This window comes from Anarrhichthys ocellatus, unplaced genomic scaffold (assembly GCF_004355925.1).
Source record: "Anarrhichthys ocellatus isolate YVR2014 unplaced genomic scaffold, GSC_Weel_1.0 scaffold2, whole genome shotgun sequence".
NCBI classification, from domain to species: Eukaryota; Metazoa; Chordata; class Actinopteri; order Perciformes; family Anarhichadidae; genus Anarrhichthys; species Anarrhichthys ocellatus.
The window spans coordinates 3,509,478-3,526,240 of NW_022280032.1; the positions used below are offsets into that span (position 1 = coordinate 3,509,478).

The 16,763-nt window shown below is 41.0% G+C and overlaps 1 protein-coding gene across 17 annotated transcripts in view; it reads right to left on the reverse strand.

The window, feature by feature from the left end:
• Positions 1-16,763, reverse strand: part of ppip5k1b (diphosphoinositol pentakisphosphate kinase 1b) — a 37,982-nt gene that overhangs the window by 15,906 nt on the left and 5,313 nt on the right. For 13 of the 17 annotated variants that reach the window (XM_031859212.1, XM_031859168.1, XM_031859197.1 and 10 more), the window contains exons 3-23: positions 16,039-16,234; positions 14,859-14,949; positions 14,647-14,732; positions 14,101-14,255; positions 13,557-13,658; positions 13,279-13,440; positions 12,362-12,483; positions 10,229-10,330; positions 9,806-9,892; positions 9,346-9,421; positions 8,853-8,962; positions 6,704-6,789; positions 6,373-6,498; positions 3,195-3,316; positions 2,787-2,969; positions 2,430-2,571; positions 1,998-2,221; positions 1,305-1,432; positions 1,042-1,156; positions 593-706; positions 370-486 (exon numbers count right to left, since the gene is read on the reverse strand). In XM_031859212.1, coding sequence (XP_031715072.1) covers positions 370-486; positions 593-706; positions 1,042-1,156; positions 1,305-1,432; positions 1,998-2,221; positions 2,430-2,571; positions 2,787-2,969; positions 3,195-3,316; positions 6,373-6,498; positions 6,704-6,789; positions 8,853-8,962; positions 9,346-9,421; positions 9,806-9,892; positions 10,229-10,330; positions 12,362-12,483; positions 13,279-13,440; positions 13,557-13,658; positions 14,101-14,255; positions 14,647-14,732; positions 14,859-14,949; positions 16,039-16,234 — 2,646 coding nt within the window. The remainder of the gene's footprint in view (positions 1-369; positions 487-592; positions 707-1,041; positions 1,157-1,304; positions 1,433-1,997; positions 2,222-2,429; positions 2,572-2,786; positions 2,970-3,194; positions 3,317-6,372; positions 6,499-6,703; positions 6,790-8,852; positions 8,963-9,345; positions 9,422-9,805; positions 9,893-10,228; positions 10,331-12,361; positions 12,484-13,278; positions 13,441-13,556; positions 13,659-14,100; positions 14,256-14,646; positions 14,733-14,858; positions 14,950-16,038; positions 16,235-16,763) is intronic. The other 4 variants (XM_031859219.1, XM_031859096.1, XM_031859158.1 and 1 more) reach the window with 1 other exon arrangement.

The following is a 16,763-nucleotide window of genomic DNA, read 5'->3' on the forward strand; positions in this document are numbered from 1 at the left end:
GGGGGGGGGAAGATATGATGATTTGTTTTTAATCTTACCTTGACTGTTAAACACAAGTACAGTGTTGGAGAGGAAGCTCACTAAAGTACAGAGATGACTGGCTAAATCGTTCATCTCATTCCAGAACGAGTTCTGCAATTTTATGCATCTTATGATGTTAAAATAAAGTTGTTAAAAGTTGTTAAGGCAGAACCCTTGACTAAAACATCACCTGAAGGACAATTGGCTCTTTTTGAACATAGGATTGTCTCTAGATTTGTAAACTAAACAAACTGCAGACCTTTAAAATGCCGACTGAAGGAAACAACAACAACAACAACAACTGTATGACCCTGAATAAGACTGAAACATGCAAACACGTTCACACACCTCTGAGGACGCCGGGCGGAAGCCAAAGCCAAGAGGTACGTTCTCCTCGTCTTCGCACCCTTTGACTCCTGGACTGAAGTGAAGCTCGACGTGGAAACGCTCCTCTGAGGACGGGTCCTGCTCACGACACAGATTCAAAGACATAAAGACAATTCTATGTGTTAAAAACTGCAGACTGAAAGAATATAAAAGGAGAAAGACATGCAGCTCTGGGCAAGCTGACCTTATTGTTGTCTTCATACAGCATAATGACTATCTGTGTCATGTAGTTGAGCTCAGTCACAGCACTCAGGTAGTCCATGGCCTGTTTCCACTGCTGGTCCTTCTCATCCTGGTACTCAAACAAAAACATACGCACTGTAAATGCAAACGACACTTCAGACATAAATACACAAACAAAACACCTGATAATATGATACATAAAATCATGTTTAGACATTAGCCTGTAATTAAACAACGAGGTTATAATGTCCTTAACCTGTATAATGATGTACCACAGAAGATATTAATCATTAGGGTTAGGTAATAAAGCTATATCAATATCATACATGTTTTTCCGATAATATGGCACCTAAATAAAAAAATTAAACACCTACGCATTTACAGGAATGTTTTATTAATGTGTTCCTACCAAATAAACCAATAACAAAGAGGTGATAAAATCAGACATACATCCAGCAGCCCTCCGTAGCGGAAGACGCTCAGCAGGGAGTGGACGTGGCTCTCGCTGGTGAAGTAGAGACGCGTGCGGACGTGACGACCGGGAGACATCACGCCGCGAGAATACCTGAACATCAGAGGACAAGACACGACACAAGTCAACATAGCACCGGCGACATCCATAAACCTACACAAACACACTGTGTGTTATGTGTTTTGCCTATATACACGTGAAACATGTTGGTGTGAGCTTCAGCGGCGGCTTGTGTTCTCACAGCGGGTGCAGCTTGTTAACGGCCTCGTCCTCGTGGGTCCTCTGCATGTCCAGCTGGATTTTCTTCATCAGAGGAACACAGTAAGCCTGAGCGATGTCGAGTTTCTCTGCTTTGCTGATGCCGTACTCCTGATATGGATGATATGAAAGGGGGAAAAAGCAGTTTGAACACTTTCATCCACTCCTTTGTAATCTACTTATTCATGGTCATGAGGAGATGGAAGTCTTATCGCAGCATATTTTGGGGAGGAAGGCAGGAAAACACGCTGGACACCACAGGATGAACAGATAACAAGTGACAAATCCATGCATGGAGGCCTTAGAATGGATGTTCTGTTACTGTGAATTATGCTGCGCCACTTCCAGAATGAATTGCTGTATTTTATGACATACTTGAAAGAGTTCTTTGATTTTATCTGCTGAGTCACACTACTGTTTTTTTGGTGCAACATTTTAATCTTCCCACGGAAATCAATACATTTTGATTTTATGCTCAAAGGGAAAAATGGTTTCATGACCACCACTTACTGCAATGAATGTGTGAAAGTATCCCATTAGTTACCATTCCCCCACATGATTTAAGTACATCATTTAACTCCCTAATTTAATGTGTGCCTAGCTAAAGCATGCCGTCTTCTAGGCAGGGTCGTGAGAGAACCTGAAATGTGCTACAAAGCTAAATGACGCCTTTAACCTGCGGTATGACGATGTCAGCCAGGGCGCGGGACAGTCTGAACAGCTCCAGCGTGTCCTCCAGTCCAAGCGAGGCGTTGTGCTGCGAGTCGTATTTGATGCAGTCATAGATGTCCGGGATCTTGCTGATGTCGTAGCGGCCGTTCTTCATGCGAAAGTCTCTCTCCAGTTTGGACCAGCGCTGCAGCATCAGCTCCAACGTCTCGCTGTGGTACAGCTGAAGGTCTGAGGAACAGCACAGGATGACTAATCTTAGTCCAAGTGTTAAAAAGGTAATCGTCTATTTTAACCGTTTCAGCTTCCGTCTAATTCATGTGGACAGAAGTCTTAATAAAATATCTCATCTTCAGAGTTAAACAGTTGATTGTTTATTTTCTCCACATGCGGCTGAATATTTTTTCTTCTGTACGCCGGTAAGACATGTTCTCACTACCTGCAGACTTGGGGTCCTCCAGTCTCTTGCGAATCTGTGAGTTGAGGCTCTGGATGAGGGCGTACACCTTGTCACAGGTTTTGACTGGATCCTGAATGACTTTCATTGAGTTCACCAGCGATGGGCTGCCAGTTGGTGCCAACTAGGACATGATGGAAACAGAAGGATAGAACATTATACCAATGAATATAGTCAGGAAGGACTTGAACAACTTTAGCCAGTGTTTTATATAGATGTGTATCAAAAAAATACTATTATGTCTGAAAAGAGATTTTACTTGTGGAAGATTACTGGCAAACATTCCTCCAGGCACCTCATCAAATCAAGCCATTGGTAGACTTCCACTTTGCCACACACCTTCTTATAGTCCTCCTCTGTGAACTCCTGGCCCTTCTGCATGATTTCATGCAGCCTGGCCTTCACTTTCTGTTGGCAGTCGGTCAGAGAGTCGCTGTCACTGTCCAGCAGCCCGTTCATGTTGCCGCTCTTCACCATCTGAACCAGGATCGGAGTCAACTCCCCTTCTAGAGCCAGCAGACCCTGCGGAGAAACCAGAGAACTTGAGCTGAATCCTTGTGTGGCCTTTCGTTTTCACTCAACCAACGTCCAACCACTGTGCTCATATTGTGTATCAAAGGATTTACAATTAATTTATCTACTGAAATATGGCATAGGAAACATTTCAGTGTGTTTAAATAACATCAGTTACACATAAAGTATATATACTGTATGTAGAATAGTCTCTCAGGTACGGGGCAGAGTTACCTTCGCGAAAGCAGCCGCGGTCATCTGCACCCGGCCCTCGTCAGAGGCGTAGATCTTCAGGTCATGGCGGTAAGTGCTGTGCAAGCGCAGGAGGCCACAGCCTGGAAACCCGGCATAGTCACCTGGAAGAATGCACACAGAGTGGGGCATCATGGTTAACTGGGATTAAGAATCAGCTGAGTCAGGGGGGTGGTTGAAAGAAAAGAGGAAAAAATAAAACTGTGTGTTGATTGTACCCAAAAGTACCAAGGACTCCCATTGAAAATAGGCACAACATCGCTTTCAGTTCAAATGAATTGTCAAAAAAAAAAAACCTCACCCACAAAATGACCATTTGTATATCAATTGCTCAGCCTGTGTTACTCTGAATTCTTGAAGAAACTGTTTTTCTCGCGTGCCTCCACGACGAACAAAGAAGCAAAAAAACGTGATGGCATGCTTGAAAAAGTACGTTTTCTGGTGATCTTGTGGGTAAAGTTCTCCTTGAAGCTACAAAATAAAATGAAGTGAAAGTAAAGTGGACAAATGTTGAGTAAACCCCAAACATTACTGAAGATGGCTCCTCTGAAGAGATCAAATACTTTAGATTAACCTACTAGAACATAAGAGTAAAATACAGTGAAATGAATGTAGGAGGTAGATGCATACCAACGCTAAAGATCAAATCACACTGATGCTTCATGCATTTTTCTTTAGTGTACAGTCAAATCATCAGCCTGATGTTATAAAATTGTCTTCCATCAAACAAAAAAAAACAACGCCCCAAGGACCCATAATAAAAGAATGCAGTAGGATTAGTGTGAGATGACCTGCGATAGCTCACAACACCAAACTGCAGTCACGTTATCCGACTGCACGTGTGACCAAAACAACAGTCGCTGCAGTGGATCATCTCAAGAACACGTCAACAACGATTCAAACGATGCACAGCAATCTGAATGTGGGACAAACGGGACTAGTCGCCGGGTAAAATGAGACAAAATCACGGTGAAATCAGAGCATGTTAGTGGACGGGACGACAAACGCGAGGAATGAGAAAGGCGTGGAAGAGCGGTGATGTCCAGGAAACCGTTCTCTTACCAAAGTCAATAGGGGACTCGCAGCCAAGGGACCGGCGATTACCGGCTAGTAGTTTACACAGAGAGCAACGACAGGTAAGAAGAGAAGAGCAGAGTTAAACTTGTGGAAGAGAAAGAAGCATGAAAACAGTGGCTGGGATGACAAGACAGCCTTCTGTGCAGGGACGGACTACTTTCACTTCTGCTTCAGGTGGTTTTTCTGTGCAGTTTGGGAGTTGTTTTGCATGCACTACGAAACAAAAAGCAGAAAGAAGGAGAGCCGGAGGAAGGGTCATCTATGAATAACACAGAGAGCTCTGCGAAGTAGTCAAGAGAGAGAAACCGTAGTGCAACAGGCAGGTTTGTCCGCTCACACATTGTGTTTCACTCTGGTTAATATTACGGGTTAGAGGTGCTATTCTTAAGCATTAAAGAGTAAAGGAGTTATAGGAAAAGCACTGCCGCATTTCTGTCTCATGCACAACACCCGACATCACAGTTGGGTTTAGTCGGGTTTGCTCGGCTGCAGAGGATGTGGAGACTGCGCTTCTCAATGATAGAGCCGAACTTCTGTTCATGTCCTTTGGTTCCCGATATAAAGACGCCGTTTATCTCAATTACCGTCATTGCTTTGAATATAAAAAAAAGCTGCAACCGTTGCACCAGAATGTTGAAGCCAATGTGGAAGTGGTTGACAATACAATCTTAAGTCTCAAGTTTCACCTACTCGCTGACGGGAGTTTGCCCGTTTGCTATGAATCTGTAGATGTTCAATGTTTATTCTGAGCACTTTTAGGACTTTGAGTTAAGACTATTTTGTTAACTGCCATTCCCAAAGTTCAAGAATGAGCTGGTCAAGTATTTAGATGCAGTTTATCACACGCCCACTGATGACTGTATGTAACTGGGAAATTCCCAAATGTATTCCTTCAAATGTCCACATTAATGGCCGCACTGACTTTATTTTGGTGCAGCAAAGATATTGTACAAAGCCAAGATTACAGACTTCTGATCGCCGTCACTCCTTGTGTGCATCTGACCTGCTGCTGCTGTGCGGTGGCACCATGTTGAAAGTGGGCAGCAACGCAGACTAGCTAGTTTCACTTTATATATATATATATATATAGATATATAGATATATAGATAGATAGATATATATATGTAGTGTTTACCGTCTTCACTGAGACATGAAACGACTGTTAATCAAAGCTTTGGGAAGGGAAAGAGATACGGGACAAGATGAGAAGACTGAAGGAAAAAGAAAGAGAGAGGGTGATGGAGATGAGAGAAGAGCAGGTACTGCCCCCTGCCCAGGACAGGATTTAGGATAGGATAGTGTCATGATATATTATTAATTTACAAAAATATTATTCTAAAACACACATCGTGTACTGTTTGAGACACATTAATAAAATTCAAATCCAAAATATGAAATAAAAAGAGTGGATTTAATTTGAGTTATTTGAATACACGTTGGTAAGGAGTACCAGAGAAAGCGACAGGCAGTGAATACTGCAGAGCTTTTATCATTCAGTCATTTTATTATTGTGTACGAGTTTAAGTGAAGGCAACGCATCAATAACAAAAAGCACAAACGGCTGCTGTAAGCCTGAAAACCTGGCTTGTCGAGTCTAAAATAACCTCCACCTTTGATCTGCTGTGCAGTATGTACGCTATGCAGTGTTGATACTGTGCACTGTAGTGCTGTGCGTGGCTGGAAAGAAGGCTGGAAATAGACTTTTATGAGCGAAGGCACACGTGGGAGGAAAGACAAAGCTGTATGATTATCATTTGCCATCTTGACTGCGTTATAAAGAAATTACCTTTGATAATGTTTTTGTATTTGCTTAAAGGCATGTGTATAGTGTATGTGTGTGTGTATATGTGATATGTGTGTGTGTCTGTAGGGATTATTTGCATATGTACACAAAACTCCCCCAAGTAATTCCCATCATGGATGTTTGAGAGGTGAATTTCACATTGTAAAAGTCAGCTAATTTAATCTGCTTTGACAAAATAAAAAACAAACATTGAAGAACTCCGTTTACATCAGAGCCAAAGTAGAAGGATCCCTCTTGAGTACATCTACTAGCTAATGCGAGTGTGAATCCAGTGTGTACCTTGACCTCCAGGGTACATGCAGCGGAAGGCCCGGCCCAGCTCCTCAGCCTGAACCCGGCCTGCAGGCGTCAGCTCGCCGCCCCACTTCAGCACCAGCAGCAGAGACGGGCCGTCCTTCTTACAGTCTGAAAAACAGCAGCGTAGCGTTATTCATATCAGCAACCACCATACAAAGATACTTAACACAACTTTAATTTGGAGTCAATGTTTATTTTGTAATCAGATTAGTATGATCTGTTTAGACGTGATCTCTACCGTACAATCACCCCACAACAGACACAGTCACAATGTGCTACCAGAAGTACAAGTACTACTTTTGTGTTTCTGTACCTTCTTCTTCGCTGGAGGCTTTAGGTTGGCCGTTACGCAGGTAGGTCAGCTGGACTTTCCTGTTGATACCTGAGAAATGGCCGTACCTGGCGAGACAACACAAGACACACACAAAGCACACACATTTTGATATGCACATAGACACACGGTCAGCACACGCAGAAACGCAAAAAGGTTTTATCCCACTTTAAAGAATTTAGTTTAAATATTTAACGGCAAATAAATTAATTCTATTCCAACAAACGCTTAACGAGAGGATAGAACAAGGCAACACATCTGACACACTGATCATTCACTTAACCAAGTATTAGAAAATGTTTTATGATCAACTAAAGACCAGGAGCAGTTATAGTCCCAAAAAAATACTTTGATATTCTCTGAGATACAAGTGGTAAAGAAACCTAAAAAAACCTGAAAAAAAATAGTGGAATTCTTTACGTCAAAGAATAAACACCACAGCGTACCACCCCGTTAAACACTGCGGTAACGTGAGCCGCTGAGTGCGATGTTAATTATATTAATGTTTATTTATGTTCATATATTAACACAGTAAGAATATGCATATGACTTTTTCAGGACCTTCGCCTCGCTCAGAGGCCATCTCACCTTAAGAACACAACATTTACTCGACGGCTACATTTGTGACTTTATTGTCAGACTTTCTTCTTGAATATTCTCTGAGATTAAGTCATAAATTTGCAAGTTTTTTCCATAATTTTTCAAATTTAACGTATGAGTTTTTTTCTTGTAATTTTAAGACTTAATCTTAAAACTTGAATGTTTGTCACGTGACTGCTGGTCTCAGCCGAGTCATTCTTAGCTTCCCCGTTGCGCTGAGGAGCATGGAATTTAATGTTTTTTTACAGAATCTGTTTTGTGCAAACTGTCGATTTTTGGCAAAATATTAAAGGAGAATAAACTGATTTAGATTAAATACCACTCTTTCAAGCTTAGATTTAGTTATTGTTTCTGACGGAACCGCTTGTCGCACAAGTAATTCGTTGGAGGACAAACGGAAAATCTGAAGCTAATTTCTGTTTTTACAGTTTCCTGCTTTGATAAATGGTGTAACGTTGGCAATTCCATTTTTCAAGAAAACACGACTTTCACACCGGACGGTGGGTTGTGGGTTCAGAGGATTAAAACATATTTGAATTTGGTATACTGGGGGTTCAATCACTGCTAGTGTATAAGCTGGCAGTAGTGTGACCAAGAAAACATTTTACACTAAAGTGGATCACTCCTCAATTTAGTGTTAACTACAGTGGACTTGCATGTCCCGCCTTTTCATAAAATTAGAACTTTTTCATTAAACCGTTGCACGTTAGAATACAAACTGTTTTGAACTTTGCATTTCTTTTTGAAACGGACAATCTCCAACTTCCAGATTAGTTATGTTGTTGAACTCATTTCAATCTCTTCGAAGAGGAGCACCAGCAAAATCACTAAGATGAAATGCTGATGGGAGTCCAGTTGAAATGTGGTGAGAACGTCACACGCACACGCACACGCACACACACACACACACACACACACACACACACACACACACACACACACACACACACACAGAGAGAGAACCACAGTGAAATCATCAAGGACATTTGACTGTGTATGTGACGAGTGTTAATGGATATTAATGGAAATGATACTCGGTGCACAAAACATTAGGAATACCTTCAACATATTGAATTATCTTTGCTATATCTAAACTACCTTCTTCCCTGTTTACACACATTCATCTACAATCTTAAATCGGTCTGTGAGAGAGAGAGAGAACAGGTATTCCTAATATTTTGAACGCACAGTCTAAGTAGACTAAAGACAAGGGAGGAGGTAAAGCCTCATCCTTATAAGTGAGAAGGGACAGGGTGCGTACTGAGTCTCATTCAAGCTGGATTCCCTTTTGGAGAGAAAGGAGGAGGGATGGGTGGGCAGGAGCAAAGACAGATGGAGGAGGGAAGAGAAAGCAAAGAGTTAGAGACTCAAGAGGGGAGGGGAGGGAGAGAATCGAGGTCAACATGTGTCTGTCTGTGAGTACGAGAAAAGGTGGCTGAACCCTGGTGGAGTGCTGAAAGATGAAGAGTGGGTGACTGCTAATGAATGATGACGGTGACAGGAGGACGATGAATGATGTGACGTCACTCACATCTCCAGGACAGTCTTGAGTTGCTCCAATTTAGATTTCTTCTCCTCGATCTCACAGTCGTTGTGCTGGCCCAGTTCAGCCAGCAGCAGGCGGGCGATGTCCAGCACTTCCTGGAAACACAAGAGACAGTTATTCGTAATTTGTCTCTTATCTTTTGATTTTACTTAGCTGACTAAAACACACAGAGGAACTTCTGCAAACGTCCTGATTGAGTATCAAGTCAAAGACAAGACCGCCAGCTTGAAAAATGTTTTTTTAAAAGATGATACGGTGACGGGATGAATGCAGTGTGAGCCAAGTATAAAATATTTAAACAAAACAATAATGGTTTGACATCCATAATAATAATTATGAAGCATGAGATATGCAAACGTAACTGTGTCCTCTGAAACATTTCATTATACTTAAAGGGATTCAGTCATAATCTGCCAGAAAAAATACAAAAATAAACAGGCAGAAGAGAGGGATTGTGGGAAGAAGAAGGAACACTCACTTGTAGTTGTTTTGGCTTCTTCAGCTTTAGTTTTCCTGACTTGTAGCCTCCGTACTTCTCAAACAACTCAAAGAATCTGTGCAAGACAAACAGAATCATACAGCAATATTAAGAAATACAGTTATATTAAATGAGGGCAACATCTTTTAAGTCAAACGTATTTCACATGTTGACTCATCCCTAAAAATAAGAAGGTTCAGAGAGATTATTCTTATGAGAAAGCAGTTCATGCTGAAATGTTATATTGTTACACTTGCACTTTAAGTTAGACTACTAAATAGACTATAATTATAATAAATTGAATAAATCCAGTTTGTGAGGACAGTCATTTCTTTCCTCACACAGCTTACAATTTAATCTTCTTATGCAGTATTTCATAAGAAAGAAGTCACGACGTGACCAAATATTTGATGGACAGAAAGACGGAGAGACGTCTTTATGCTCAAGCCAAGAGACTTACAAAGGATGTCGGACCTCCATTTTCATCTTTTGCTTCGGTGTGCGATCTCCATGGCGGATGATGGCGATAACGCAGCGCAGCTCCATCCTGAATAAAGCAGAGGAGTGGATGGGACAGAATTAAAATGCGGCAGAAACATTGCACCTCTACAAACGTCCTAAAGATCTTATCCAAGCCTGAAACACACTGCTCATGATCAAGACCGTCACTGTGGATGAGAAACCACAGAATACTAACACATTCTAATGAGTGGTAAGTAAATATATGGCGAAATAATCGATAAATTCTGTGCAATTTTAAAAATCGAACATTGAAATTTTGATTTTGGTTGCAACATTAAGTTCAAAAGTACTAGGTTTTGAAGTCAAAGACCTGAGGAACCATGAAGACCACATGGCCGATACTTTGTATTTCAGTACATACATGGTTCCTGAGGTTGTTGGGACGATGGGGATGTCTTCAGCTTCCATGGGGATGGACCAGGGGATGTGGAACTGGGGGGCTAACTCCCTCATCACCATGTTCCTGGTGAGGCAGAAACAAGTTAATAACTGACTTTAAGACATTATGAGCATTGGAATCAGGTAGACATCACAGAGGGAAAGGAATAAATACAAACGTAAAGTAAACAAACCGAGTGACAATCAGTTTTATTTTAAAGTAATAATCTTGAATATTTTCATGTAAATAAACGTCTGTGAAGTCACTAACTATGTGAGGTAACACAATGGTGATCGAGGCTACTGATGAAAGTATTGTAATATTTATATATTTGCAGTATTACAAACTGGGCGTCTGTGGCAAAATGAAGTTACTGCTAATGCAAAGCAAAGATGTCCTACCGCTGCAGCGTCACGTTAAAAGCATTTAACTTTTAATATGAAATCACAGGAAATGTGTTTGTCAGCGAGCTCGACACTGACCGACGTCGCTCATGAAAAATGCATCTACAACACAAGACAATGGACCTTTGGGGCATTTTTGACAGAGAATTAGTTTGAAATATTGCAGGAAGAAACTGCAACAGTCGGTCGCAGCCACAGCGAGCCGTTAGATGAAGAGCTGCAGGCGAAAAGCTGCACACCTCGACGTTCTCAGCGTCGTGTGCAGCATGGAACAACTCACAGAATGATGGAAAAAGGCCAAGTATTGCCTGACTTCTTTATTAAAACGACAAGTTTGTTTTGCTGCCCACAGGACTTGCACCACCAGTAAATAGGGTGTCACCAAATCACCCAGGAGTGACATCTTTAGGATTGCCACTTTAATATTTTCATTTAAAGTCGTGTCTCAGATTCTTACACAATGCATGTTCTTTCACTTAAACTTGCTACTATCAAGATTTTGCATTTCAGATAATACAAACGACAGTATAGCAAAATGAACGCAAGTAAGCTTTCCGTTCCCTCCTGTTTTGTGTAATATGAGGAGTTCCTGCGAGGTCTTTGAATCCTACCGTGTGCTTCCTGAGCATCACACATAGCTACTGTAGCTAGTGTCCATTACTGGAGAGAAGCTGCATTTCCTGCGTCTTGCTATTCGTAAAATGTAAGAGTCTTTACTCGTAAAGCTTCAGTTACTTTGCCTGGAAGGAGAAGCGATAAATCGGAAACAAACTAAGCTGTAAAGCCGACGGCGGAGTCCTTTGGATGAATTACAACATGACAGCTTCAAAGCAATATGTACAGGTACGACATGCAAATTCTGCAAAGTGTCTGAGAAGTCAAATAATATAGAGAACAAAAAGAAGAGCCTGCTTCTTCATCGCAATCAAACTATGCAATCCAGAAATCTACCGGTTAGAGCTGACATTTACATTCTGGTGCACATTATTTTAATTATGACGACTGCAACTAAAACGTTTCATTATCGAGTCTTTGTACCGTCTGTCTGTGTGCTTGTTTTCGAAGATAGAAAGAAACTGTTATATTTCAGTGTTCTACTCAAACTTAATCCATTTATGCTTCAGGAAAGTTACAAGTGAGTAGGGCCGAATAGTCAGAAGCTTCGTTATAACGTTCACATTCAAATTCTGAATCAGAATTTCTATTAATTTAGTTTAAACCTTGTATTTCTGAACGGTTACAGATAAAGAACAGGCTACACTAATATCAGTAGTGTTACTATTTGTGGCTGCATTCATCAAAATATTTCCATTAACTCCAGAGCATTGTAAAGTCCAGAAGTCAAGATTTATTGAAAACATTTATACAACCATAACAACAAAAGAATATATATATTCCTCTTATTTTAGAGTGATGATGTCATAAAATATGACGACAGACATTACAAGCTTCATTCGATAGAAGCTATGAATGTTTAAAAAAAAAACAGCCTTTCAACAAGAAGGCAATTCAAAGTTCTTTACATAAGATTAGGCATTAAGGATATGAAGATATAGAAGAAACAATATAAAAAGAAACACAAAAAATGTGATTTTAAAAAGGGTAAAACTAACTAAAATAGAAGATGAAAATAAAGAAAATAAAACACAATAAACAAAACCAAGATAGATAGCCTAAGCAAAGGGATATTATGTAAACTGATGTCCCTTACCCCAGGACCTTGGCGCAGTCGTCGTAGTATTTCATGGAGTTTTTGACGAAGCTGAAGCCGTTGACGTCACAGACGAAGGAGTGGCCGTTGGCTCTGAGCAGGTCGAACCCGCACACTGTTTGCTAAAAGTCACATAAAACAGAGTTTAACAGATTATAATGTGGAGAAACACAACTTCATTGTGTTACATCGGTCTAATAAAAACAGACCGATTAGTCAACACAGATCCAGAGTGATGAGGTTGAGTTTATGAAGCTTCTAACGCTACTCAAAGGGTTTTTATTTGTTTGTTGAAAGGAACATTTTCTATTTGGGCTCCTACGTAAAGACAACGTTCCTTTGGGAATACTGTGTAATACACAAAGTTGTAATATTAAGAGCTGTACTTAAATAATACAAAGAACCTATGAATCATTGATTTTCTGTGCCTTACATCGTCTTTATTTGTTTGTTGGGAGTTCAGTGTGAACTTGAATTCACTGAACGAGCTGTGGATGTTAATGGAGTAAGCACCAGAGATCCTCTCTATTTGTTTACCGATTGGTGCGTAATGTTGGTCAGAACAGTGCGACATGAATAATTATAATTACTTAATGTGTCTGAAACGGCTTGTGTTTACAGTAATTGGTTTACACGTATTTTCTCCCTGCTCTATAATTATTTATTTAGGTCTAATGAGCTGATAGCAGAAGCTCTTACTGTCTTGTTGGTGCAGTGTTTGTGTTGGCTACAAATGGATGACAATGAGTTACGATGACAACGGACACGCATCTGTGCCTCCGTCGCTCTGAATATTTCTCGGTGTATACCGCTCTTGATGCATTCTTGGTTTTCACAGCACCTTCAATCTAACAAAGGTAGATGTCGGCCCCCTGAACACTGTAGCTGACCTCCCCTGCGTGATGACTACAGTTTACCTTGAAGGCCAGGCAGACCTTGCGGGCCACCAGTTTCTCCATGGCGGTCAGCATGACGGGGTAACGGATCTCCTTTCCCTCACTGTCCCGCTCCACCTTTCCATCCAGGGCGGGAGATTTCCGGGCCTCCGCGTGGGCGTAGTCTGGACCCACTGTGTAAACCTGAGATGTCCCGACACACAGAATGGGACGATCATGATTTTAACATTTCAGCATGAGTTACTAGTGCATGACTCAACTCCATCCTCCATCAATAGAGGAGTGAACATGCACCGCACCTTCACATCGGTACCATCCGTGGGCATAAACTCCTCGTAGATGTAGGATCCAGTTTTTCGTACGCTGGTCTCCGGGGAGTACACACTGCTACGACTCCCTATCTACAGCAGCGAGGCAGAGAGAGAGAGAGAGACAAGAAGCAAACCTGTGAATAAAAACCTTATTTCACCGTATTACCCAACGTTTGATCCATCTTTTTGGTTTTCTGATTGTACTTTGTGTCATTGATGTTTCACTGTACTAAAAAGCCAAAATGTTAACTCTGCAGCAGCCATATAACCATTTTCTTCATTTCATTTACCAAGTATAAAATAATGCAATAACACTGAGTCAAACCCCTAAAAAGAGGATTTTTTTAAAGTGATCATAATAACATGTAGGGGCATCTTTAAGCAGCTCAACAAGCTTATAAACTGTCCATCAATGGCAACGTTTACAAGCAGCGTGACTTGCAGCTGAACTGCTGCTTCCTTGTTGTAAGTAGCTCCGGATCATCTGCCAACGACTGAACTGTTTCTCCTGCATCACTTGGGGGACCTCTACCTTTCTGAAGAGTCTCTGGCTGCCCCCTCCAGCAGACGTTGGGTAATAGATGTAGACATTGTGGTCCTCTGCACACACGGGTTTCTCCACGAAGGGTTTAGGGAACACCTCCCCGTTCACCTCCACATGGTCCTCCGCCTCCACCAGGTTACACTCTGCACACGGGTAAGACTTTTGGTTTAAACACATACTAAAACAATACAGTTAAAAAGTGATAAATATTTATGTACTTTATGTATCCTTTGTTTAACCAGGATAGCTACTAAGACACATTATTATTACGTTATTATGTTATTCCAGTACACACCGGGTCAAAATGGTAAATCCCATTTTGTTTACAAAGTACAAGAGAAACAAATCATCGTAGGTATTTTATATTATATATATATATATATATATATATATATACACATTATAAAGTCACTGATGTCCTGTATGCTGCTATAAATCATAGATTTATCATCAGATACATTCTTACTGGAATCGATGGCTTTGTTTTAGTTTGTTATGATAAATCATACAAACTTATTAATAAGGAACCATTACCTTCAGGATTGTCGGGGTCCCGGTTCAACACAGCATAACGAGGCAATTCAATGCCCTCCTCCTGGAGGATCCGGTACACTTCCCTCCTGACAGGGAATCAAACACCATTAGAGAAAACATCCAAAGGAGAGGATAACCAAAGTGTGTGTGTGTGTGTGTGTGTGTGTAGGCGTGTGTGTGTGTGTGTGTGTGTGTGTGTGTTTAAACTGTACCTGTCCTGTATGAAATACTGCATGTTGAGGTCGTTGATGAGCAGTGGATTCCTGAGCTTGGCGTACTCCACAGCTTTGTCCAGGGGGAAACCTGAAGAAATGTCACACCAACAAAAACTTAATCAGCCCGTAAAACATCTCCTCTGATTCAATCAACCAGCAAATAACTGAAGTAACAGTGACTTTCCTGTTTTGCTTTCCTCATAGTTACTGAGCCTTTATTTAGTTCAGCACAGCAGGGAAATTGTCTAAAATTGTCTCGATGGTTCATGAATGAGGTCACGAGACGGTTGAGTTGGAAATTAGCTAATTTACATTTGTTGGACCTTCATCAGATATATAAGATTATTACGTTTTATGACGCGCTGTACATTCATAAATATTCCAGCAGTGAACCCGACAGGGTGCGGGAGTTCTCATTTTTATTCAATAAACTTCAACAGAAAATTAAAAGGAACAAGTTTTGTCATAACCACTTTACATGTTTTCATAACAGGCTTGAAGTTCTTTGTGTAGAGTAAGTTACTGAAGTGCATTTAGTAAACTACTGATGTGTCACCAGCGGATAAAAACACACATTCTCAAGGCAACTGTTCACCGTACTGTTCTGAATGTGAATGTCTGCAGGAAATCTTAGTGTTTCTACTTTCTAATAATAACAGCAACAACTCACACTATGTTCCCATGGTCCGAGAAACAATCCCAAACACTCACTCTTTTAAAAATAGAACGGAAAAACAGTCTCATGTGATAAACTCAAATACACACAGATCAGTGTCCAACGGAAACATTACTGAAAGGATCGCTATGTAATATTTAGGTGCGCGCGCGCGTGTGTGTGTGTGTGTGTGTCTGTGTGTCTGTGTGTCTGTGCTGTAATCTGAGCTTCTTTGTTGACATAGCCGGGCCGGCCACACGTGCCTTTTAGTGCATGTGAGCGTGCCCCACTCGGTCAGCACTGTTGCCGCTGTTTGCACTGTTAGCTGCGAGCCACCGGCTCAGCAGTCGCCATGTTGAGAGCCATGTGGAGGCAATAGATATGCTCTGAATATTGATTTAGGATCTTTAAATAGTGCATGAAGGTTTGTCTAAATATATATATATACTGTATATATATTCTAAATGTAAATGAATGTGTGCAGCCAGCAACATGTGTTCAAGTGTCCATCATGTTTTTTACCTTTGGAGTGGAAGGAGATGAGGCAGTCGCAGAGCGGCCATTTCTCCACAGGCTCCTCCAGGATCACCTCCTCGGGAAAGATCACCATGTTGATGTAGTCAAACTTACAGAGTCGCTCCAGGATCTGAGTCATGGGTTTGGATTTGGACTTCTTCATCATGGCACATATGCCGACCACGATCTGTCGCTCTGGGGGCTGGTGGACAGGACAGGAGACAGCAGAGATGTCATGAAACCACTCTTCAAAATGTACTGGCCCTACTGTTGATGTTGTGAAAAAAAAAGAGTAACTATCACACTTTGGAATTTAAGCCTCTTGAGGCAAACTTGTGATATTGGACTACATAAATAAAATTGACTTAATTGGCACAATCGTTGGTACTTACAATTGTATTTATAATCAACCATCAATTATGATTCTAGTATGTAATGAGCTTTACAGCTTCCTATGGCCACTAATGATGCTACAATTATAGTACGATAACTGTGAATGATGACAGCTGTGTCTTTATTACCATCAGATCGTCCAACGAAACCTGAAAATCTCACCATTAAGTACTACAAATAGGAGAAGTCATTCATTAGCAGGCTAAAACTTTTTCCCGCGCATGGAAAATGTATTTGATTCTTGAGATAATGTTTCTGTACATGGATCCTCACAAAATAAGTAAGAGTCTCTGCTGCTGTGCCACAGTGGCTGAGGTGACAGCTCGAAGTTTGAACTC